This window comes from Pinus tabuliformis, chromosome 6 (assembly GCF_031772625.1).
Source record: "Pinus tabuliformis cultivar Carrire ecotype Pingquan chromosome 6, CPIR1, whole genome shotgun sequence".
In the NCBI taxonomy this organism is placed as follows: domain Eukaryota; kingdom Viridiplantae; phylum Streptophyta; class Pinopsida; order Pinales; family Pinaceae; genus Pinus; species Pinus tabuliformis.
The window spans coordinates 1,974,366,652-1,974,392,189 of NC_142292.1; the positions used below are offsets into that span (position 1 = coordinate 1,974,366,652).

General features: G+C 37.2%; 1 protein-coding gene and 1 long non-coding RNA gene across 2 annotated transcripts in view; one reads left to right on the forward strand and one right to left on the reverse strand.

Moving 5' to 3' along the window:
* The first annotated feature begins 9,559 nt into the window (after positions 1–9,559).
* Positions 9,560–25,538, forward strand: part of LOC149267120 (F-box only protein 6-like) — a 272,518-nt gene continuing 256,539 nt past the window's right edge. Inside the window, exon 1 of the mRNA XM_089431447.1 lies at positions 9,560–10,791. Coding sequence (XP_089287573.1) covers positions 9,612–10,784 — 1,173 coding nt within the window. The 5' untranslated portion in view covers positions 9,560–9,611 and the 3' untranslated portion in view covers positions 10,785–10,791. The remainder of the gene's footprint in view (positions 10,792–25,538) is intronic.
* Positions 11,436–25,538, reverse strand: part of LOC149267121 (uncharacterized) — a 62,216-nt gene continuing 48,113 nt past the window's right edge. The window contains exon 2 of the long non-coding RNA XR_016260524.1: positions 11,436–11,889. This is a non-coding gene — a long non-coding RNA (uncharacterized LOC149267121). The remainder of the gene's footprint in view (positions 11,890–25,538) is intronic.

A 25,538-nucleotide genomic window follows, 5' to 3' on the forward strand; every position in this document is an offset into this window, starting at 1 on the left:
ATGATCTTTGCATGCGGGAGAATTGTTAACAAGCCCAAAACTTGATGAAGGACGTGAGTTTAACATTTGCAAGTGTAAATGAACAACAGTTAGCAAGTGTACCTGAACAACAATTACGTGAGTCTTCAGCCGAGCGTTCCTTTATTCACTGCGTGATTTGTGGTGAGGTGGCAGAGACATGCGTGCTGGCTTTTTCGAACTGAAGTAATGTCATGAACTGCTGTTGTTATCTATTTGTTCTCTGCTTGTATTCAATTCCATTAGTTGCACTAGAGTTTAGTTAATCCCCAACTGACTGTGTTTTGTTTTGAACTTCACGTGAATGGCTGATCCATGCGTGCGTGATTTTTGCCTTGCTGAGTGCAATTGGACGTGGCTCCCTTCTTGGCTGAATCCACTCATCTCATTCATTCATGCATTGCTTTAGATTAGATCTACGCAAACAGAGGAACAAGGTTAAGTCACGTACCTCGAAGTTGAATGGCTGCCGTGAGCTGTTGTGGGCTGTCATTGCTGCATGCATTTGATTTTATGGTTGCATGATGGCTTGGTTGCTGATTCATGGCTGGTTTTCTTGTGCAGGTGTCCTCTGGCCAGATGCATGCAACAAGAGTTCATTTCCACGTTCAGATCTGCATCCTGAAACTGCTGCCATTGAATTTTCACAGGACCAGAACTTCTTTTTGCCATTTCTCCCAAACGGCAAACCGGATTGAGCTGAAACTTGGTGGGCATGTTCCTACCATCATGATGCATCTCCCATAGCAAATTCGTGATCAATGGATGCACGGATTTCGAGAAAATTGGAAAATGGTTGAAGATTTCAGAGCTCGATTTCTCGAAAACCGTGCATCGGAATTGGCTGAAACTGCTTGGGTAGGCTACTATCACCCACGTGCATCTCCCCATGAAACAGGTTTTGAAACGGATGCACGGTTATGGAGAAAATGCAAAAATGGCTGATGGTGATGGAGGCTGATTTCTTGGAAACCGTGCACCGGAATTGCATGAAACTGCTCAGGCATGTTTTCATCGACCTTGTACAATTCCCCATAAAACGGTTTGTCAAATGGATGCATGGTTCTCAAGTTATGGCAAAAACAAATTCTGCTCTATGTGTTTTTGGCTTCAAGGTACTTTGCATGTGCTTGCATGGGATGACAAAATGAATTTTGGCTGTGATGCAGGTATGGAGATGATGGAGGAGGAGTTGGAAGATTGCATGAGGGCTTCTGAACCCTTGAGAAAGCTACCATGCTCGCCAAACCACTTTTTGAAATGCATGCCTAGTTTCCCACAATTTCTACAGGAAGTTCCTGTAGAAGCACAATGAGAAGCACAATGAGGTGGACGAATGATGGAGAAAGGCAAGGGATGGACACACAAGTGCTTGTAGGCCTAATCAACAGATTCCCACCATTAGATTTACTTTTGAGATTGAATTTGGCTCGTCCAAAGGTTCTACAGGATGTTTCCTGTAGAAATACAGAGCTTCCTGTAGAAAACACAGTTTTGAGGAAAGAAGCATAATGACATGAAAAAATGATGGAAAAGGGGTGAGGAGTGGAAACATGGATGAGTGTAGGCCTCATGGACATATTCCAAGCCTTCAGGTCCTCTTCGGAGATCAATTTGGCTTTTTTGTAAGCTTCATGTAGAAGATACGAAACTTCCTGTAGAAGGCACAAAAACTCCTTTGTCCTTGATTTGAGTGCTCCTCCTGCCATGAAACATCCTTCTTGCAACCTGAAATGTCATTGCTGCAACATAAAATTATTCAATGATGATTAGCTTTATTTTTCTTTTTCTTTTTTTTTCTCTTTTTTTTTGAAAAACAACTAGGGCGCCTCATGGAGGTTTTCACCCTAATTGCCTGCCTTGGGCGCCTCCAAGGGAGGTTTTCACCCAAAGATCTTTTTCTCTTTTATTTTCTTTTCTTTCCAACCCATTGACCGCCTCATGGAGGTTTTCAATCAATGAGCCAATCTAAGGCGCCTCCGAGGGGGTTTTCACCTTAGATTTTTATTTTTCTCTTATTTTCATTTTTTCATTTCTTTATTTTTCCTTTTTTTCATTTTTTCTACCCTACCGTACTTGAAAAACAAAATCATTTTCAAGTATAAGAATACTTCCAATGGAGCCATGTGCACATCGAGATTAGAGAAAAAATGATGTGAAGGCTCGAAATGCATGCTTGGACAACTATCCAACTTTCAGAGACAAAATGATCTGACTTTGAGAGTACAAAACATAGTTGAGGAGGAGAGTGCTGCTGCAACTTAGTGACCTTCTGAAACCATATCTCAATATAGCTTTGATATCCTTGGTCATCTTGCTGATTTGGATCATTCTTCATGTCACCTTCTATCATGACCTTCTGATCTTCCTCTTTTTGCTGATCTTTCTCTTGAGTACATGGAGGATTTGATGGTGACCATGAGGAAGCTTTCTCGATCTCTAATCCTGATCTCTTTTCTTCATCAAGTGCAGCCCATGGTTCTTTGATCTCCTCTTTTGAATCTTCTTTTGCTTTTGGTCCTTCAATGCTTTCAAGATGATCTTTTTTTTGCATTACTTTTCCTGAGCTTTGGTGAACATCATTGAGCTCACGAGGAATCATTTGCACATGTTGTGCCTCAGATTTGCAATTGGGTTGAGCTGCTTCATTGCATGGTTTTGGAAATGGAGGTACGGGTAGCTGAGTGGAGGTGTGGAATTGAGATGGAGATGGATGGCATTGTGGTTGGGTAGGCATTTGGGGTTGCCTTGGTGGAGGAGGAGGCGATGGTTGTGGATGAGCAGGTGGTGGAGGAAAATGAGTGGGATGAGAGTTGTACTGGGGCCTCCACTCCTGATAAGGTGCATTCCACTGAGGCTGTGGCTGAGCATAAGAGTGAAACGAATGAGCAGCTGGTTGGGCATAATATGGATCTGTGAAGGAATAAGGAGGGGGTGTGAACCAGGAAGGATGAGCAGGGGGACCCCAAGAAGGCATGAAGGTGGCTTGGTAAGGGTCATAATAGGTCTCGGGTGTCCCTTGTAGTTCCTGCTGGTAGGGTATGGGTCCATGTGGCCTCCTTTGGTTCATATAACAGAGTGATTCAGTGGCTCCCTTGGCTCTTTGATATGTAGCTTTGATTCTGGGCAAGGAAGGGCACTGATCTGTAGGATGGTATTCTTCACAGATGAAACACACTTCTAGAGGGTGCATTGGACATTCGTTCCTAGGATGCTTTCTAGTGCACCTAGGACAAAAAATGGCCAAAGCCCTCTTGGCTTCTTCTTGCTTCTTTTGGATCCGCAAGGTATCCAGTTGCATGGCAAGAAACTGCCTCATATCACTCTTGAAACCCTCGATCTGATTTTCAAATTCATCTTTGGACAAGGGACTGCTCCAATCATTTCTGCTTGTAGCCATTTGCTTCAAAGGAGTGTTTCTTTCTTCTTCTCCCCTAGAGGTTCTTCAGATATGTCTTGATGTCCACCCAGGGGTTCTTTCATCACAGCCATCGAAGAAGAACGTTGGCTGTGTGAAGCAGTGGGGGGGTTGTGCAATCATTTTTCTAACTTATCTCTACTCCTACAAAGCATGAAATGAAATCTTTTTGGTTGTTTTTTTTCTTTTTTCTACTTCTACTTGCAAAACTGAAATAGATTGAACTGCAACTAACTATCTTGCTGAAATGAAAATGCGGAATTGAAATGAAAGCAGGAAAGGACTAATCTATTTTGCTCAAATGAAATTGCAGGAATGGAAAGGCTAGTCTACGCTTGCAAAATTGAAATACTAATCTACGCTTGCAAAATTGAAATTGCGGAATTGAAAGGCTAATCTAGGAAAGCAGGAAATGCTAATCTATGAAAGCAAGAAATGCTAATCTACTTTTGCATAAATGAAATTGCATAATGGAAATGAAATAAACTACTTAGCAGAAGGTTGTAGTAGAAAATAGAAGAATAGCAACAATCACCAATACTCTGCCGCTTCCCCGGCAACAACGCCAAAAAGATGGTGGGCTCCAGTATTGTAGCAATAATGCTACAACTCCTGGAGCTCCCTATCTCTAATTTTATCAACCCGGTAGTTCGTACAAACTTGGAAGCGACGGTGTTGTATGCACAAGTACTAGCTCTTGTCGCAGCTGTCACTTGGTCAGCTGGCACAAGTCCGCTAGGGCTCAAGCCAACTTCTATATGCTCTCAGAAGAAGCTTTATGAGTGATGGACGAAAGCTAACTCAAAGGAAGCTAATCTACTTGCAGAAAGAAACTGAAAGCCAAAAAGAAATGCAAACCCTAGCAAACCCTAATTCTACCAACTAGTCCTACTGATGCAAAAATGAGAATGCAAACTATGAGAAGAGATGCCATTACTTCTAGGAAGGTAAAATGCATGTGTCTAAGTTATCACTATCTGAAGAAAACATCTTTTTGTATTTTTGATTAAGTTGTTGGAATTATCATGCATGTGCTTCTAACTAGTTTTCCACTGTGCAGGGATGGATCAAGGGATGAAATGCTTTGGGAAAGGTTGGGATGGTACAGAGAGGGTCTAAGGGATACCTGACATTCTCTCTGAGAGTTTCACAAAGTTTGGATGACATGCAACCGTGTTTATGAACTTCTACAGGAAGTCTGCAGGGGTTTCTACAGGATGTTCAGAGATTTCTACAGGATGTTCTGAAAAGAGGATTTTGGAGCATGGATGGAGGGAAAAAGATGATGGAATGAGTATGGGGGTGAAATATGGGTGTGAAGAGGTCTAGGACTTGGAGGATGGAGTTGAGGAGAAGGTGTGGAGGGCTGGACTTGTTCCAAGAAGACTGGAGTAGTGTTGCACAAAAAGATGAGAATCATGGCAAAGCAAGCGAATGAGGTAAATGCAAGGTAAGGGTTCGGAGTGAAGGATGAAACAGGTCGGTTGGATGGGGTATGTGCAGGTAAGGAAGGGTAATAGGTACTCTGCAAGTGGTTTTCCAAACTGAACGAACACACACATATAAAACCTATGACCTAGTTACTTTAATCTAATCTGACCTAACAACAAAAGGAAATGGATAGAAGTTTATTCGAAATGAAATACGTGAAATGACTCTACAACTAAGCAATCATAAACTGAAGCATGCAATCAAAACTGATATCAAGTTCGACCACTAAAAATCCAACACTCTTAATTGCATGGTGAAGCAAAGAATGTGTTTTTGTGGGCAGCAAGGTTACATTGGTCCCAGCTCATGATTCCACTGAAGGGGAGGTGAGATCCAAAGTACTTGGTAGCCTTTTTCTGAATATATTCCCTGTGATTAACCTATCAAGCAAATCTGAACATTAAAAACCTTTTCTAATCATCAAAAGCAACCTAAACAACAACACAATATTTAAATCTAAATAGCAGATTTTATTATGAGAATGCAGCAAAGACACATAAAGATAAACAAAGGAGGTACTGGGCGCTTGAGATGGGCCCAAACCCAAGAGCTACAGCCTCCTAAGAAAGATTTTGAGCTGGTGCCAAGCTGGATTCATCTTTATTAAACAAGAACAAAGAGTTACATCAAAACTGTCCACAAGGAGAGCTTGAGAATGAGCTGAAAGCAAAGCTAATCCATGGCCTAAAAATCGAATTACAAAATGACTAACTACTGATTGAGACAAGTGACTAACCACTAGCTACAAAATGACTACCCACTAGCTAACCAAAATGAGGCCCCAAGCCTTCTTATTTATACAATTTGAGGACCCAACAGTCCTCCTAAAAGTTAGGGACTTGGCTGCCCAAGACTTGTAGTTAACAGCAGTCCAACTTGACTTGCTTGGCTGCCCTTGTGCTCATTGATTTGGTGGCCTTTGAACTCCGAGCTGATGGTGGAGAATTCGAGGTAAGGGCCCATAAATGAGGGGGACACCTTCCTACAAATCCTCTAGCTTGTTCTCCCACGAATTTGGCTGCCAAGTGCTCATTAAGACCTTCAATTTTGTCTCCAAGTTGACCAACAAGGCTACACAAAGCACCCATTAGACTTGTTGGCATAATGACTAACCAAATTCACTCTATTAACATAAAAATAATCAAAAACATGCAATAAACAAATGAGGATGGTGGACTAAGCCAAATTAGGAGGTTGAATGAGCCCAAATAATTGTACATTTTTGGGGCTCATCAACTATTATGACTTATTAAAGTATGGGTTTCATGCTTGGGTCATCATGTTTTAGGTCAAAGTCCTCATTGAGGACTTTTAGGATTTATATTGAGTCATTGTCCATTTTATGAGACCCTTGGGTTTTTGAATCATGTAAAAATAATTATTATTGAGTTAAATAAGTCATTTTTCACCTCCACACCATGTCGGGCCTCACTTGTTCAAGTCAGCCTACATGAAGGTAATTCGAACTCCAGAAGAGGCTATATATACAATGCAATTTGATTCATTTGGAGCACTCACTCACAAGTTCAATATACAAGCAGAAGTAGCTGCAATGTACGAAATTTCAGAAGGAGAAGGAGGATTATAAGATCGAAGTTTTGGGTCATCTCTCTCTCTCACGTGTGAATTTACTGGGCTACTACTAGAAGATCGAAATTTATGCTGCTAGGTCGAAGCCGGTACTGCATCAAGGTCGAAGTTGCTGCTAGGTTGAAGCTGCTGCTACATCAAGGTCGAAGTTGTTGCTGCATCAAGGTTGAAGTTGTTACTACTACTAGATCGAAGTGTTGCTGCTACTACTAATGTTGTTCTAGGTCGAAGATATTGCTGGAAGGTTATCATCTACTCAAGAAGGGAAGGATTGACTTGGTGATTGGAGGAAGTTTGAGTCTAAATTAAAGAGTCTTGGATTATCTCGTGAAACTATTGAAGGAAGAGTTGACTCGGTTTCCCCTAAAGAGGGGTTTTTCCCTAGATGTCCGCATACATCTGGTGTCCTTGATCTTCGTGTTATGGTTTTGGTAATTGCTTAATGAACTAAACTAAAAGAAGAACACAAGAAAGTTAATAAGACCATAAGAAAATCACAAGTAATTATCAACATAAGAAAATCTTTCTGCCTTTCTGATTTTCCAACAAAGACAACCTTCAATCATGTAAATAAGTTAGGTAAGTGTCTTTGAAATACATAAGGAGAAGCATACAACAAGAATTTAGAAATACATCCATGCTTATGACTTAGTTGATTTGACATTTCTAGGAAAATATTTCATTTTATTGTAAATATAATTCACTATTTATAAATATGAAAATATGATATATGTTAAAACATGATATGTATTTGTGGATCTTCTTTTTTATTTGTTTTTTAGGTAATGTGAGTCTTGAGATGACTATCAAGCATCTAAGTCATTGAATCACCCACATATCTCACCCCGCCTAGGCTATACCACGCCTTATCATGAGTGGATTTTTATGACCTTTTCACCAAGGAGTGTCTTAACATAGCACACTCACTGTCTATTCTACAACCTGTGGACATGTATATGTTGATTCTCAAATAAATGGGTTAAATTAAATAATATAGAATTGTTCAATTAATTTGTTATATTAAATTAACTAATATACAATTTTCAACTACTTAATTTGAATAAGATTAAAATAATTAGATAAAACAATTTAAACCAAGATTATACTTTTCTTTATAAATTACTTTACAAACTTTAAAGTATTTTCACAGGAAAAATTCTATTTCAACTTTACATTTATTTTTCAATGGGTAAAAGGGGTTTCAATTTTTTATTATAAACTAAACTATAATTTCATTTGAAATGAATAAACCTTGCCAAAAAAAGCATACCAAGTCAAAGTTAAGAGGGGAATGTTAGTTTAATCCGGGATAAGTTTGGTTTGATCATTAATGTGTAATTAATATAACCTTGATTTGGTCATTGATATGTAATTGATTTGACCATAGGTATGTTTAACATTAATGATTTAAAAATTGCATGACCATTGTATTGGGTAACCCATGGTAAATACAGAGGATATTTGATGTGATAGAGTCAAAGCTTCACAATAAGACCTCAAACTTAATTAATGTAAAATTATAAAATTTCATTATTTAGTATTATTTAAAGGCAAAGACTAACTATTTGATGGTTAACGATGAATCATGTTCTATATACAAAATTAAAGTTGAGTTTATCTATTATATGTTTTGGAGATTTTCCAGACACATTTTTTGGTTTATTTTGACTTGAGTTGGTCTGTTTTGGTTTGAATTAGGTAAGAATTTTGTTGGAATCCTAAGTTTGAGTTGTGAACGCTCCAAAATCAGATATGTCTCTCGAGTTGTTCAATGTCATGAATCTACTAAAAAACCCAATTTAAATAACAAAAATCAAAATTTTACCCATAAAAACCTCCTAAACTTATAATAATTAAATAACACTTAGCATTAAATAATAATATATTTCATTTACATGTGCCCCATAACAACATAAGCTTTTTAAAAACTTAATAAATAACTTATTAATAATGATTAATATCCCGAGACTAATAACACTAACCGATTTTTGTTGATAATCTCTCTATTACCATTATATACACTAATTTCAAACACTCGGTATTTTAAATAATTTTAAATTATTAATTCAAAATTAAGGTAGAAATAAAAAGCCTATATAAATTGTTCAATGAGGTTGAAAAACACACAATTATTGGGTTTCACTTTGCGTTGGATTCAAAATGGTTAAAATGAAATCAAACTAGTCTTTGGTGTGTCCTGAGTTGGCCGAGCATCTCGTAGAGGAAATATTGACACGTTGCCGGTGGAAATATTGACATGGTTATCCATGGAAATATTGGCCCAGCATCTTGTAGAGGAAATATTGACATGTTTAACATTAATGATTTAAAAATTGGGTGACCATTGTATTGGGTAACCCTTGGTAAATACCGAGTATATTTGATGTGATAGAGTGACTTCAAATTTAATTAATGTAAAATTATAAAATTTCATTATTTAAAACTATTTAAAGGCAAAGATTAACTATTTGATGGTTAATGATGAATCATGTTTTATATAAAAAATTAAAGTTGAGTTTATCTGTTATATGTTTTGGAGGTGTTCCCGCATATTTTTTGGTTTATTTTGACTTGAATTGGTCTATTTTGGTTTGAATTGGGTAAGAATTTTGTTGGAATCCTATGTTTGAGTTGTGAAAGCTCCAAAATCAAGCATGTCTCTCAAGTTGTTCAATGTCATGAATCTACTAAAAAAAACCCAATTTAAATAACAAAAATCAAAATTCGACCAAAAAAACCTTCAAAACTTATAATAATTAAACAACACCTAACATTCAATAATAATATATTTCATTTACATGTCCCCACAATAACCAATCTTTTTAAAAAATTAATAAATAACTTATTATTAATAATGAATCTTTTTAAAAAATTAATAAATAAGTAATTATTAATAATGAAAAATATGGGCACGATAATCTCTCTATTACCCTTATATACACTAGTTTCAAACACTCTGTATTTTAAATTATTTTAAATTATTAATTCACAATTAAGGTAGAAATGAAAGGCCTATATAAATTGTTCAATGAGATTGAAACATGAAACACACAATTATTGGGTTTCACTTTGCCGTGGATTCAAAATAGTTGAAATGGAATCAAACCAGTCTTTGGTGTGTCCTGAGTTGGCAAACCAGTCTTTGGTGTGTCCTGAGTTGGCCGAGCATCTCGTAGAGGAAATATTGACATGGTTGCCCGTAGAAAGTCTGTGTAGATTTCGCAGTGTCTCTCAGCACTGGAATGCTCTAATTTCATCTGCGAAGTTCATAACGACTCAATGGGCTCAGGCCCCTCCCAACCGGATGCCATGGCTGCTTGTGCACAATGGAAAATTAGGGGTTGCTTACTGCTTCTACACAGGAACATGGAAGAAAACTTCTGCCATCTCCTTTTCCTTCGTCGGTGATAATCATGGAGTTTATTCCACTGCCGCAGGCTTGCTCTTACTGTCTGATCGAGGATGTTTTACTGTCTGCAATCCTCTGACAAGATCTTTCATAGAACTCCCTCCCATGACATCCATAAGAAAAATCAAAACAAGAGTCATCGTGGCAGGGGAGGGTGACCACCCAGAGACTTACAAAGTGGTAGCGATGGGCTTGGACAGTATGAACCGCGGAGTAGTCGAAATCTATGATTCTACTAAGAAGTCGTGGGGGATTGCACCGCATCGGCTGCCGGATTTGATTCTTTACTATATTATTCATCGCTGTGAATTTGTTTTCTGCAGCGGTTTCTTCTACTGCGTGGGGCACTGTCGTGGGAATTATAAAATTATGGGTTTCAGCATGACAGATGAGATCTCCATTTCTAAAGATTTGCCAAGGTTCGTTTTTAACTCAGGAAATAGGACCTACTTGGCTGTGTGTGGGTCGCAGCTCCTAGTTGTGGTGACCACATTCCAAGGGGGAAACCTACAGCAGGTCATCATCTGGGAGTTTGAGAAGGTGAACGTGAACTCTTCCTCCTCATCATCGCAGTTGAAGTTGGAGTTGAAGTTGAAGGAAACTGTTAGAATGCCTTCATCCTTGTGTGAGAGTGTAAACAGTGTAAACAGATATCCTACAGACGGACCCTGGCCAACTATCAGGTGCCTAGGAGTTAAGGATTGTGTCTGCCTTAGATTCTTTCCGTATGATCGAGCGCTGAAGATGATTACTTACAATATAAGAGAAAAGACATGGACTGAACTTCCCAGCGTAGATTTCGAAGATGGATACTTTACCAATGTCTTTGAACCAAGGCCTGACATGAAGGTTCAGTAAAACCGTGGTACGCATTCTTTTGCCTTTCACATCAACGTTGAATATTTTTAATAGATCTGCATCCCTTGAAAGTTTACAGTGATTTTCTGTATGTATACAAAGGCTTGGGTGTAGATAGGAATTTAACAATTCACCATTATTAGTAATCTAGTAATATTATGTTGGCAGGCTCTTGAAAATGGTTAAAATCCATGACATTTTGGTGCTTCAAATCAGGATAGGAATTTTGATAAACATTCATACAACTGTTATGAACACAACTTTATTACATTATTAGTTTCAATCAAAATGTTTATTTTCATATTTTGTAATTTGTGAGTAGTTTGTTATTGTTATATTTTAATAGCTTGAATTTTAAACTTTGAACGGCATTCAGTAATAACATATAACATACAGCTTTCACATCACTGAATTTAGGAGATTTTAGGGCATTTATATGCATACAGCGTACTCACATCACAGATTTTAGGGCATTTTTATATAGACAGCTTACTCACATCAAAAGTGATACCAACATTTTGATTCTGATATTTAAAAAATGTACTTATTTCTGATTAAAAGTTTTTTATTAAAAAATGGGTGGCAGCAGCCCACTCATCTCCTTTTTCCCATCGTGGTTTAGGAATGAACTTCATATATGATATATTGATCATCTTTATAACAGCACGATTATATATATATATATATATAAACTTCAGAAAGTTATGAAAATTACATTCTGAGTGTGCCAAATAGCACTCAAGAAAACCAGCTACATATGGCTTCACCAAAAAATACCTGTCAGTGTTTGGAGTCTGAACTACTGTCCCAAATATACATCCACAAAAGTGTTCCAAAATAAATACAGAGTGAGAAAATGTAATAACAGTTCTGTCATATAACAGTGTAATCTGTGCTGAACATTTAGCATATATAGCCTGCGATTTTTTTTACAAAAACTATAGATAAGGACTGTCATTGCTCTACCTGAGTGCCCTCTATGAAGGGCCAGTGATAGAATCCATGCTCCTGATCATTGATGTGCTCCTTGATGTTGATGTGCTATGTGCCCATAACCTGCGAAGCACCCTCCTTAGACAAAGCATCAGCAGCCCCATTTTTTTCCCTGCAAATATGACAAACAGAGATTTCATCAAATGATTGTTTTAATAGATAGATTTCCTCTAGGATTTGACTGTGTGTGTGTAACATCTTGTTGGGTTGTTGAACCAATTAATAACTATCTTTGAGTCCCCAAAGATCTGAATGCGGCAAATTCCTTTTTCAATGGCAAACTTCAAACTCATAAGCTCTTCAAAATTATTTGTGCCTTGCCCCAAACCACTTTTCATCATGAAAGAATTGCTGTGTGATATATGAAGAACAACCTCTCCCCCACAATCTCCTTCAAAAAGAGAGGCACCATCAAAATATGCCCAGGGATAGGTAAAGTCTGTTGAAAATGTAACTAGTGTCAGTCTTCATAATGTAATTCAAATGTACCATTGATGCATTTTTATATTCATTATTATTATTTTATTTCTAGCCAAACAATCTTCTTCATGCTTATAGGGTCAATTGAGAAAAGAAAATATATTGAGTCAAAGAAATGTATTTTAGTCAAAGTCCCATTTGGACTTCTTGTAAGAAAAGGAAAAATAATTTTATCTTGAGTCAAAAGAGTCAAAATGTCATCCACACACCGAGTCGGCCCTCCCTGGACAAGTCTGCATAAAGAGGCAGCTATTCGACCTCCTGGACATGTATAAATACGAGGCAGTTCGATCTCTTTCACTCACCAATCTATTGCATCGATTTATATGCAAGAAGAAGAAGAAAATCAGCAAAAGCCAAAGGAGAGAGAGAGCAAAGTCAAAGGAGAGAGAAATCTGAGTTTTTTCCCTAGTTTCTGCTCACACATGTGAGATTTTCTAAAAATTTTAAGGCTGTTACAGGGCTAAAATTTGGCCATCATTGCAGGTCCGAGTTTTTTAGAGATTTGACCATATTTCAGGGAAATTTGACTATTGTTGACTTTGACTTGTTGAGGAGACTTGAAGGAGGGCTGACTTGAGGGCTGACTTGGAATATTTGTGGAAGTCTTGGTCTTGGTCTTGGGTCTTGGATATCTCACTTTGATCTGATTCTATAAAAAGAGGATTTTCTTGGGTTTTCCCCTTTGTGGGGTTTTTGCCTTGGCTTGGAGCCTAATTCTTGTGTTCTTTTCTTTTTGTGATCTTCATGTTTTGGTAATTGCTTGATGAAGAGAATATAAATTTCATAAGAAACTAACAAACATTCACAAGTAATTATCAAGTAAGAGAAATCAAACATTATATAAAAGCATCTTGATTTCTTAACAAAGTCAATAATTTCTTCTACTATGTTATGTGAACAAGTAGGAGAGACAGAATCGGGGATCAAGGAAAAGATAGCATCCGATTGTCATTTCCTAGATCTACTATTTTTGACCGCTTTCGAGCCGAGTGGACTGCTCTATTGTGTTAGGAGCATCCGCTCTAGTGAGGAACACCTTTTGTTTCACGCGAAAAGATTTCTGGTAGCCCTAGCTATGTCATTTTTAAGATTTGGAGGTATACAGTCTTTATTTGTAGTTTTAGTTACTTATCTCTTTGTTTATTTCAGTTCTATGCCCCCAATGACAACTTCCCCCAATATGAAAATTTTGCCGATTGGGAGATTAAGGGAGGATTTTGCAGGAAAAGGCCATCTACTAGGACATCCTAGTGCGTCCAGAGAACTCTGCAATATCTAAGGACTTTCTCATCTACTAGCTCTGGAACAAATTGTGTTTTCAACAAAAGTTCTAAAGTGGCTAGTCCTGCTTCCATGACTGTTCTTCTTTCTTCATCGGATGGTCCCATCCACCAATCATATACAATGCTTGTCATTCTTTTTTCGGCTAGGACCATGATAGAAACATTATCTAGTTTTGTGGTGACCTGCATCTGATACAGAGCACTAGTCCATATGTGGATTGATTCTTCGGGATTGGATGAATTATCTAGATCTAGAATATATCCACTGGAATTTGCAGCATATAAATCTTCTTCTACACGTGGGTATTTTGAGACTTCTTTCAATACATGAGCTTTATTTTGGTTATTTATAGAAGGTAATATTAAAGAAGGAAATTTAGAAGCTGCTTGATCAAGAGTCATAATCTCTTTCTTTGAAGCAAATTGTTTTTCTGTTTTATATGCTTCTTTTTTTACTCTAGTCAACTTACCAGAAGTTTTCGAAGTTGACTCTTTTGCACTAGTGGCAGTGAGGTCTTCTTCTGTGTCTTCTTCCTCTTCTTCTTTATCCCAAAAAATGGGAGTGCTTATGTCTATTCTAAATTTTGGAATTTCCTTGGCTTTTTTCTTCTGTCTTCTTCTCCTCCTCTCTGTCTTTTCGGCTTTCTCAGATTGTTGCTCTTCATAGATATTTCCGATGATGAGTCAGCTTTTGAAAGATTGCAACAAACAGGTAAGCAGCCGATCACAACATTGCCCGCATTAAATTCTTTTTGTCCTTATCAAAAGAATACTGCTGCTTCTACAAGTTTCAAAATTCCCGAAAATAGAGTTGAAGAGCAAGCTCTATTAAAAAAGATCATTAAAACAAATAGTCTCATTTATATTCCAGTACAAGTACAAGTCAGAAATGAATGGATAAATGTTGACGCATTCATAGACACTAGAGGATCCAATAGTCTGGCCCATCCATCTTTGTTTAAATCTCTTTGGAAGCCACTCCAAAATATTCTAGTGTCTGAAACAATTGGCGGATCTGTTCAATTAACACATTATGTTGATAATATCTCTTTTAAAGTTAGGGGGAATATTGTAAAAATCTCTGTTATTCAGCATTTTGATCCATCTGCCAGTTTAATGCTTGGAATGTATTTTATTAACTCTGTGCTCCCAGTGACTATCAGCGAAGATAAGCTGATAATCAATTTTAAAAAGAAGGTTATTGTTGTGCCTAGATTATCCATGGCAAATTCTGAGGCACGAAAAGAAAATAGTCAAAAGAAAGTCGGGGCAAGAAAACCTCTTAAGGACTCCAATAATTGGCAAGAAGTTTTACAATTATATGAAAAAGGAATGGAGTTAAAGAACAAACAAAAGGCATGCATTGACCAAAATTGGTCCGCTGAGCAGATTTCTATGCATGATAGATTATTAGAAAGCTGCTCAAACAACCCTCAACAATTCTGGACAGTAGAAAGCCCAAAGCAAGAAATAGTGACTCTACATGACAATGGAGTCAAAGGAAAACTAATTCCATGCACATTACTCTTGTTCAGTGTTTCTAGTTAGAAACCATTCAGAAATAGTCAAAGGTAAGCCCAGAATGGTAATTAACTACAAACCTCTGAATGTTATCACTCAGGGTTTTCATTCCTTTGCCGAGACCAGAAACTATTATGCAAAAGATTCAAAACAGTAAAGTATTCAGCAAGTTTGACATGAAGTCTGGATACTATCAAATTCATATCCAAGAGGAAGATAGGCATAAAATTGCCTTCATATGCCCTGCAGGTTTTTACCAATGGAAGGTGGTACCTTTTGGCCTCAAAAACGCCCCTGCATTCTTCCAAAGAAGAATGGATTTTATTTTTGGAAAATATGATTTTATTGTAACATATATAGATGATATTCTTGTACATAGTCCAGATCTTGAAACACATCTCAAGCATTTAGAGATTTTTCTAAATGAAGTTCAAAATCATGGTATAGTCCTTTCAGAAAACAAAATGGTCTTGTTTCAAGACAGTATAGACTTTTTGGGGATCAATGTAGTGAATGGCCGAATTCAAATGCAGCCCCATTTTCTACTAAACTGTCTCAGTTTCCAGATGAACTAAAAGACACTAAAACAATTCAAAGATTTTTAGGTGTCTTAAATTATGTTCACAAATAGATTCCAAGGTTGTAAGAGAAAACAACCCTGATCAGAAAACATCTCAGAGAAGTATGGTCAGCCAAAGCCACTGCAGCAGTGAAAGAGCTTAAATCAGAATGTTAGCAACTTCCAAAGTTACAACCACTAGGTGACATCATTCTGATCTTACAAACTGATGCTTCTGATAGTTTTTGGGCAGCAGTCCTTTTTGAGAAAAGGGAGAATGAAGAAGGAACTGAAGAAGAAAAACTTTGTGCATATGCCTCAGGTGAATTCTCTCCTAGTCAAAAGAATTATTTTATTGTTGAAAAAGAAACATTAGCAATTTTTAATGGGATACAGAAATTTGAACTATATCTGGCACCAGTAAAGTTTCTTATAATGACTGATTCTATGAACTTCAAGTATTTCTTGTCTGCCAAAATTTCAAGACAGCTTGCTAGAGGAAGGTTGCTCTCATGGCAGATTTAGTTTCAACAATTCGATTTTGATGTTGAATGGATACCAGGCAATTCTAATTTTTTAGCAGATTCTTTAACTAGAGATATGAATAAAGCTTTTGTTATATCATCAGGGAATTTCTTTATAATACCAGGAAAGGGACCCTCAGATGATAATTTCAGCACATTTGTAGACAGATTCATAATTGTGGAAAGCCATGCAAATCATTTGACAGAAGAAATCAAGAAAGTTGTGGGTTTGCATTTGAGGAGGAACCAGTGGATTCGAAGATGCCAAGCATGACAATCTAAAAATGTTGGCATATCTTTAGGCCTAGACGTTGATTTGGTAAAGGTATATCCTTTGCCCAACATGAAGGTAAAGATTTATTTCAAAAGTTTATGAAATCTATGGTCTTCTCAATTCACTGAAAATATGGTTTGGATCCTCAAAGCATTGAATTATTATCAGTTGATTGGAGGAATAGACTTTGCTCTAAGCATATATACAGGAACTCAAATGTTGGATTTAGAAGCTATTCCAATCAAAGCAGACTTAGAAAAATATCTTTTGTCATTAAAAATTCCTAATATTTTTGAGGAACTTGAAACATCTTTTTTACAAAGATATGATGAAAAATATGCCCCCAATGACACCTTCCCCCAATATGAAATTTTTGAAAATTTTTACGATTGGGAGATTAAGGGAGGATTTTGCAGGAAAAGGCCATCTACTAGGACATCGCAGTGCGTCCAGAGAACTCTGCAATATCTAAGGACTTTCTCATCTCCTTGGGATTACCAAAGTCTAAATTTTTGAGAATATATTTCTCCAAATCCTTTTACACAGGTTTTCTGTCATGAGATAACAGGAGAAATTAAGACCAGTAATAATATTGAAAGAATTAAACAGCTGGCTCTTTGGTTCAAAGAATTTGGGATGCTAAAGTTAACCGAGAAGCGACAGGTTTTATAGCAATTGGATGAACTACAAGGTGAACCAAAAGTTTTAAGATTCATGGTTAATCAAACAGCGTTAATCACAATCAACATTGTTTCAGCAAACTGGAATAATAATGTAGTTCATATTATTAGTTTACTGTTGTCAAACAAAATCTGTACTTCAATGATTTTTGAAATGGGATGGCAATCAAAAGCATACATCAACGAAAACTGTAGATTATGGGTCCAACATGCAATTGAAACTTCCACTAACATGTTTCAGATATTTAAGTGGGAGCTTCTAGATGGTATTGAGTTGGCAGTTCAGCCTTCTCCCATGTTCAGAAAAGTCTTTAAAGATTCTTTTCTAGATATTGATATCAGCCCAGTACCTTTCCTAGACAAGTGGGAAAAGCAAGAAGTGATTTTTACCCCACAACAACAGAACCTCCACAAAATAAAAATAAATTCAAACTGAGGACAAACATCAAAAGATCTCTAAATGACAATGAAACAGTATCAGCAGATGCCAAATGAAAAGGCAAAGTTGAGGAATCTACTTTTCAGGACATATATGCAAATGCACAGGACCCGCATGATATCAATTGGGATAAATAATACTCAAAGATGATGGAGGACGACTACCTCAAGATGCTTGAACGAAAAACCTTTGAAAGACAAGTGTCTGATGATGATGATGATTATGATTCTGACCGAAGTCCGAAAGGATATTGGTAGAATTATTGTACCAGAAAGGTTGAGTAGACACCGTCGGCTAAAGAAAATGCCAACATGACCCTCAATTATTTCCTTTTCATTTCATGTCTTAGATAGGTTTAGATTCCTTTAGAGGTTATAAAAGAAGAGATCAATGGATAGAAGCCCAGAGGTTGGATGGAGTGCTTCTTGATCTTGATCTTGTATTATAATCTTTCAAGCTTTGTAATTTTGATCTTTGAATTAATATCGAAGCCTACTGGGCCGCCTGTCTGAGGACAGTTTCTGTCATCCAAAAGAACTTGGAACTATAAGGCGAAGGCGTTTGAAGACCCGTGGAGAGAGGTCATAGTTGCGCGAGCATGTTCGGTTGAGGAGAAGTAACCCACTTCAGATCTGTTGTTCAATAGTCTTCGAATTTGATCAAAAGTAAGTTCTAATATCAAGTCTTTCTATTGTTGCATTGTGCTTGCTTTGCTTAGCCTCCAGTTAAGTGGTCCCATAATTTGTGTGCTCAGTTTAGTAAAGCTTGCTACAGTGCTGCTACAGTTTCGCACTCAGAAAGGCAGAAAGATTTTCTTATGTTGATAATTACTTGTGATTTTCTTATGGTCTTATTAACTTTCTTGTGTTCTTCTTTTAATTTAGTTCATTAAGCAATTACCAAAACCATAACACGAAGATCAAGGACACCAGATGTAAGCGGACATCTAGGGAAAAACCCCTCTTTAGGGGAAAATCGAGTCAACTCTTCCATCAATAGTTTCATGAGATAATCCAAGACTCTTTAATCTAGACTCAAACTTCCTCCAATCACCAAGTCAATCCTTCCCTTCTTCTATAGATGATAACCTGCTAGCAATATCTTCGACCTAGAACAACATTAGTAGTAGCAGCAACACTTCAATCTAGTAGTAGTAACGACTTCAACCTTGATGCAGCAGCAACTTCGACCTTGATGCAGTAGCAGCTTCAACCTAGCAGCAACTTCGACCTTGATGCAGTAGCAGCTTCAACCTAGCATCAAATTCGACCTTGATGCAGTAGCGGCTTCAACCTAGCAGCAGAAATTTTGATCTTCCAGTAGTAGCCCAGTAAATTCACACGTGTGAGAGAAAGAGATGACCCAAAACTTCGATCTTGTAATCCTCCTTCTCCTTTTGAAATTCCGTACATTGCAGCTACTTCTGCTTGTATATTGAACTTGTGAGTGAGTGCTCCAAATGAATCAAATTGCATTGTATATATAGCCTCTTCTGGAGTTCGAATTACCTTCATGTAGGTTGACTTGAACAAGTGAGGCCCGACATGGTGTGGAGGTGAAAAATGACTTATTTAACTCATAAATAATTATTTTTACATGATTCAAAAACCCAAGAAGGGTCTCATAAAATGGACAATGACTCAATATAAATTCTAAAAATCTTCAATGGGTACTTTGACCTAAAACATGATGACCCAAGCATGAATCCATGCTTTAATAAGTCATAATAATAATAATAATAATATTAATTTCCTTTTCTTTCTTTTGATAAATACATTTCATTATGACTCAAATACAATTATGAAGACCGAACCTAGTTACATTCTTCAACACTCCCTATTAATTAGGGAGGTATTCATAATGACATATACAAGTACAAGGAAGATCTCAAAACACATGAACCATGAAGAGTTTAGGCACCGCGATGCCACAGACTAGATACCTAACCAAGGCAATCTATCCATGTCCTTGAACAATTTAGGCACTCATAGTGCCATGGACTAGATTCCTCACCATGACAATCTATTCGAGTGGGACTAAGATGGACTAAAGCTTTCATGCACTCTAGGTGCTTGTTGACGGTGCTAGACCCACCAGCATTCAAGGAATCTCCCCGATAAGAAGTCCCATCTAGACCTCTAATTGTTTGGAGTAGGAGTCCCAGCAATGGGTGGTAGCGTAATGCCTTGACCGCGGTAGCGCGCATAGGTAAGTCTGATAAATTTGGGTGAGAGCAAGTGTGTGATCCCACGGAGAGTAAAGTGTGATGCGTGAAGGTTCTAACACATATAGGGGAAAACCAACCTTATAAACCTTACTGGTAGTGATCCCAACCTTATAAACCATGTGAAGTCCAGCCTTAAAAAGCAGTTTGAACTGATAGACTTAGGACACTTGCATTATTTTCTTTGTCTTCAAGTCTTGCAATCCAAGGAAGGTATTTCCCTTTCCCAGTCCAAGTATTCCTGTGATCTTCTACGCCACTTTCACATGGAAGACTGTAAACCATCCCCTTCTCCCTTTCAGTCTAGAGCCAAACTTTCAGTCACTTGTACTTCCCCTGAAGTTGATGCTACCTTATATTGTCAGCTTGTAGGAAAACTTTTGCATTTGACCCATACTCGTCTTGACCTTTCCTTTGTTGTTGGCCTTATTGCTCAATTTATGCAAAACCCACATGAAAGTCATTGGAAGGTAGCTAAAAGAATACTTCGTTATGTTCGAGGTACAGTTCAGTTATTGGTTAGTTTCCCTTATTCTGATTGGGCTAGTGACCCTGATGATCGGAAGTCTACTACAGGTTATGTCTTCACTCTTGGTTATGGACCTATTACATGGGATTGCAAGAAACAAAGTGCCATTTCTCTTTCTTTAGCAAAACCAGAGTATCGTAGCATCGTAGAAGCTAGTAAGGAAGCCCTGTGGCTTTGTCAGAGTTTGGCTTTCAGCAACAGCATCCGACTTCACTTTGGTGTGATAATCAAAGTGCCACTCCAACATCAGCGCAACAAACACATTGAGCTACACATGCACTTCATTAGAAAGCTCATTCATGACCATGTTCTTGAAGTGCAATATTGTTCAACCAATGATCAAGTTGCAGACATCTTTACAAAGGCTCTCATAGAGGTGAAGTTTACTAAACTTCGATTTATGGTTGGAGTTCAGGAAGTTGTCACTAAGGGGGGATAGGCTCTAATGTCTACTTCCTTCTCCTATTGTGTCATATTTGTAAATCCTTCAATCCTATCCCAAGTTGTTCTTAAGGAGGGATGTTAGGATATTCCAACACATAGGAAATAGTTAAGTATAACTTGGTCTTGTGTAGAGTTAGGTAAAATGTGTTTCTTTACTATGTACTTTTGTAACTTACAATCCAACCGTCACGATATGTTCTAGACATGAAGTGATCCGGCAGTTCAGTCTCTCCTTGGTATTACAGACACTTGATCCGTGGCTTAACACCCGATTGGTCCATATCTCTATTTAAAAAGCATGGAGGGTCATTTGTAAGGTGACCGTTCATGAGAGAAGCTTATGTAAATTTTCTTTCCTTTATTAATAAATTTCCTGAAGTGGCCGCGTTGGCTCAGGCCGTGGACTGTTTCCCTCTTTGAGGGTTTTAACCACATCAAGAATACTGGTGTATTGATCTGTGATTTGCTTGTGAGCGGTGTCCTTTGGTGTTCTATCTGAGGAAGTTACCCTGTAAATTCCTACACAATCCTCATCATGACTCCAAGTTTTCCATGTGATCCTTGGTGTCTTCCAACCATGACATCATATGTCATCAAATCAATGTCCATCAAGAGAATTATATTTCATTAATGACAATTATTGACCAACAATCTCCCACTTTGTCATTGATGGAAATATCTGGACATCCTCTCCCCTTTTGACATCAATGGCAAATGGGGTGGCCAAGTACTCCCCCTATCAAATTGATTTCTTTGTCATGCTGCTCCCCTTGACATGTTGCCCTACTCTTGTGAAGATGATTATTTAATGTGGTGCAAGAGAAATGACCCCCATATTCTGGCGAAGGTGTTCAAATGCTTCTCGTGGAAGAGGCTTGGTGAAGATATTTGCAATTTGTTCTTTTGTATTGATGTACTCTAACTTGATGTTTTTTTCAGCAACCTGTTCATGAAGAAAGTGATATTTGATTGGAATATGTTTGGTCTTTGAGTGCATGACTAGATTCTTTGAGAGACTGATGGCACTAGTGTTTTCACAATATATGGTGATTGGTTGTTTAGTTTCTATGTTGACATCCTTCAAAGCTTCATCCATAGTATATGTGTACAAAAATCTGCAGCTACTATATATTCAGCTTCCACTGTTGAAAGAGATATAGATGATTGCTTTTTGTTGAGCCAAGATACTAGACAATCTCCCATGAAGAATGAATTTCTGCTGATACTTTTTCGATCATCCACGCTTCCAGCCCAATCAACATCGGTATAAGTTGTCACTGTAAGAGTTGTGCTTTTAGGACACCAAAGACCAAAGTTAGGAGTTCCTTTCAAGTATCTGGGAATTCTTTTCACAACCAACAAATGGGATTGCTTAGGATCTAATTGAAATCTTCCCAGCATTCCTATTGCTTGCATAATGTCATGTCTTGTAGCAGTTAAGTATAGGAGAGCTCCAATTATTGACCTGTAAAGAGTTGCATCTACCGAGGGGGATTCATCATCTTTGCTCAATTTGCAGTCTGTGGTCATTGGTGTGCTCATAGGTGTACATTTTTCCATCCCATATCTTTTAATCATGTCTTTAAGATATTTTTCTTGAGATATGAACATGTCTACTGTGGTTTGAGATACTTGTAGTCCAAGGAGGTAAGATAACTCACCAACCATTGACATTTCGAATTCTTTTGACATATTTTGAGCAAACTCATGGCTCATCTCATCATCATTGCTAGCAAGAATCAGATCATCAACATATACAAGAGCGACTAGTAATTTATCCTTGTCCATCTTCATGCGACCCCCTTTTTGAAGCCTCTTGTTGTAGATAGTGATCTAATCTTGCATACCATGCTCTAGGAGTTTGTTTCAACCCAAGTAGTGCTTTTTTCAACTTGCATACAAAGTCTTTTCCTTTTGCAAGATCAAACCCTTTTGGTTGCTCCATGTAGACTTCTTCCTTGAGTTCCCCATTCAGAAATGTTGATTTTACATCCATTTGATAGACCTTGAATCCTTTTGAGCAAGCAAATGCCAAAAACATCCTTATAGCTTCCATACGAGCTACTGGTGCAAAGGTTTCTTCAAAGTCGATTCCTTCAATTTGTGAATAACCTTTACAAACAAGCCTTGCCTTATTTATGATGATTTGTCCATCTTCATTCATTTTGTTTTTGAACACCCACTTGGTTCCAATTATATTTTTATCTTTTGGACGAGGTACCAGCTCTCATGTTTTATTCTTCTTGATTTGAGACATTTCTTCTTCCATGGCTTCCACCCAATGAGGATCCTTGCTTGATTAAAAGTGTTTGGCTCTATCATATAAGAGAGCGACATCATCTTTCCTTGGTGTACTTGTCATCCTTCTTTGGGTTTGTATTCCCTCATCTACATTGCAATAATCTGTTTTTCCCAGATGATGTTTTTGGAGGAATTTCACTTTTGAAGGAGTTTGAGATGGTTCTTTTTTATTTTCTTGATCATTTTCCTCTTTTGCTGACTCTTCTTCTTCGAATTCTTCAAGGATAGAATCTTCTTCATGGACTTTAATTTCTTTTTTCTGGAAGAGCTTCATCAATTTTTACATGAATTCTTTCTACTACTTTTCATAGTCAATTATTGTAGCATTTGTAAGCTCTGCTTCTTGTAGAATATCCAAGAAGTATTCCTTCATCGACTTGAGAATCAAATTTTCCTGGTGAGTCATCATGGATCTTCATAAAACATTTGCTTCCAAAGATTCTAAAGTACTTACCGAAGCATGTCTCCCTTTCCATAGTTTGTATGATGTCTTGTTATTATTTGGTCTTAGTTGAGTTCGATTAAAGGTATAAACTATTGTCCCGACTGCTTCTTTCCAAAACTTGGGCTACAAATCAGCGGCTAGTAGAATTGTTCTTGCCATCTCTTGTATAATTCGGTTTCTTCTTTCTACTACTCCATTTTGTTTGGGAGTTATAGCAACATAGAGCTCTCTCTTGATTCCATGTACTTTACACAATTCATCAACTCTTTTGAAGTAAATTCTCCTCCTCTATCTGTTCTAAGGCATTTAATCTTTGAATCTTTCTCATTTTCTTCTAAAGATTTAAAAATTTTGAAACATTCAAAAGCTTCGGATTTGAATTTTATAAAGTATACCCACATCATTCTAGTATAGTCATCAACAAATAAAGAAATATTCATTTTGCCTTGTAGAATTGCAGTTCTAGTTGGTCCACATAAATATGCATGTATGATCTCCAAATGTTTTGATGTAGAGAACTCCTTAGTCTTGAAAATGATTCTTGTTCGTTTTCCATGTTGACATGGTCCACAGACAACTTGATCCGGCTTGATAATTTTTAGAATGTCCCTTACTGCATTTGTTTTGTTGATATTGATCAAGTTATCAAAGCTTATATGTCCCAATCATTTGTGCCATAGCCAACTTCAATATGCTCGACTTACATAACATTTATCTTCTTGAATTTTGTTCAAAATGTATACATTATATGGTGTTCTTATTCCTTTAGCTATATGTTCACGTGAGGAGGAGCTCCTTATCTCACAATCTTTCTTACTATAGACAACCTTGTGTCCTTGATCACAAAGTTGGCTCACACTCAAAAGATTGTGTTTGAGTCCTTCCACCAACAATACATTTTGGGCTTTTCCTTTTCCATTGATGAGAGCAACAATTCCTTTCCAACTATCTTGGCTGATCCACTTCCAAAAGACACATTTCCATCTTTCTTGATTAAGGAGGTAAATTTCTTTCGGTCACCTGACATGTGTCTTGAACATCCACTGTCTATGAACCATTGATTTTCATCACTATGAGCACATAGGGCTAGGCCACATTTATTGATAGTGGGTTCATCCTTTTGTAGAGCTTCCTTTTTTAATGGACAATTTTTTTCATCATGACCATAATCATTACATAATGAGCAACTTGGATTATACTTAGCCAAAGGATCAAAAGAGTTGTAAGTCTTGATTTTTCCTTGTTCTTTGAGGCCAAGTGGCTTGCTTTGTTGATTCTTATTTCTTGAAGCATATCTTTATGAGCCTTGCAATGCTTGGCTTGATGACAAAAGTTTTTATGATAAAAACAATAACCAATAAAGATTGTTTGGTAATTGTTATAATAACCTTGACTTGAGGTAGAATTCTTCCTTGGAGTTTTCCTTCCTTCATTCCTTGGATTGATAAAAGTGAACTTTTGTTCTTGATGAGAGGACTTCTCTTCTTTTGGATGACTGGAAATAATGTCAGCATAGCTTCTTTGGATTTCCTTATTAACTTTCTCCTTTGTACTTGATGATTCTCCTTTGAAGCCAATCCCAGATTTTTCATATTGAGGTCTTTAAGCATTAAGGATGTTATCAAATGTTTGAGAGCTTTTCCAACTCCTTTTAACTTGATCCAATTCTTTTCTTAGCAAAACAATTTTAGTTTCACGTTTTTCTCAAATCTCTTCTTTCTCTTTTAGTTTATTGTTCAAGAAATCTTCCCTCCTTTTTGCTCCCTCCCTTTCTACTTTGATAGAAACAATCTTCTTTCGTAATTTCTCATTTTCTTCAATGGCACTCATTAATAACTCATCCACATTTTCGCCTTCTTGTTCGGAGTCATCATCATTTGTAAATGCCATGAATATTACTTCTCTTCTTCCAACATAGTCATTTTTATCATCTGACTCATCATCATTTCTTTTGTGAAAAGTGATATTTTTAGTTGATTTCTTCTCGGTGACCGCAAATTCATCTTCATCAGAATCGTCTTGTTTGGAGAAGAAGTTCTTGTTAAAACCTTTCTT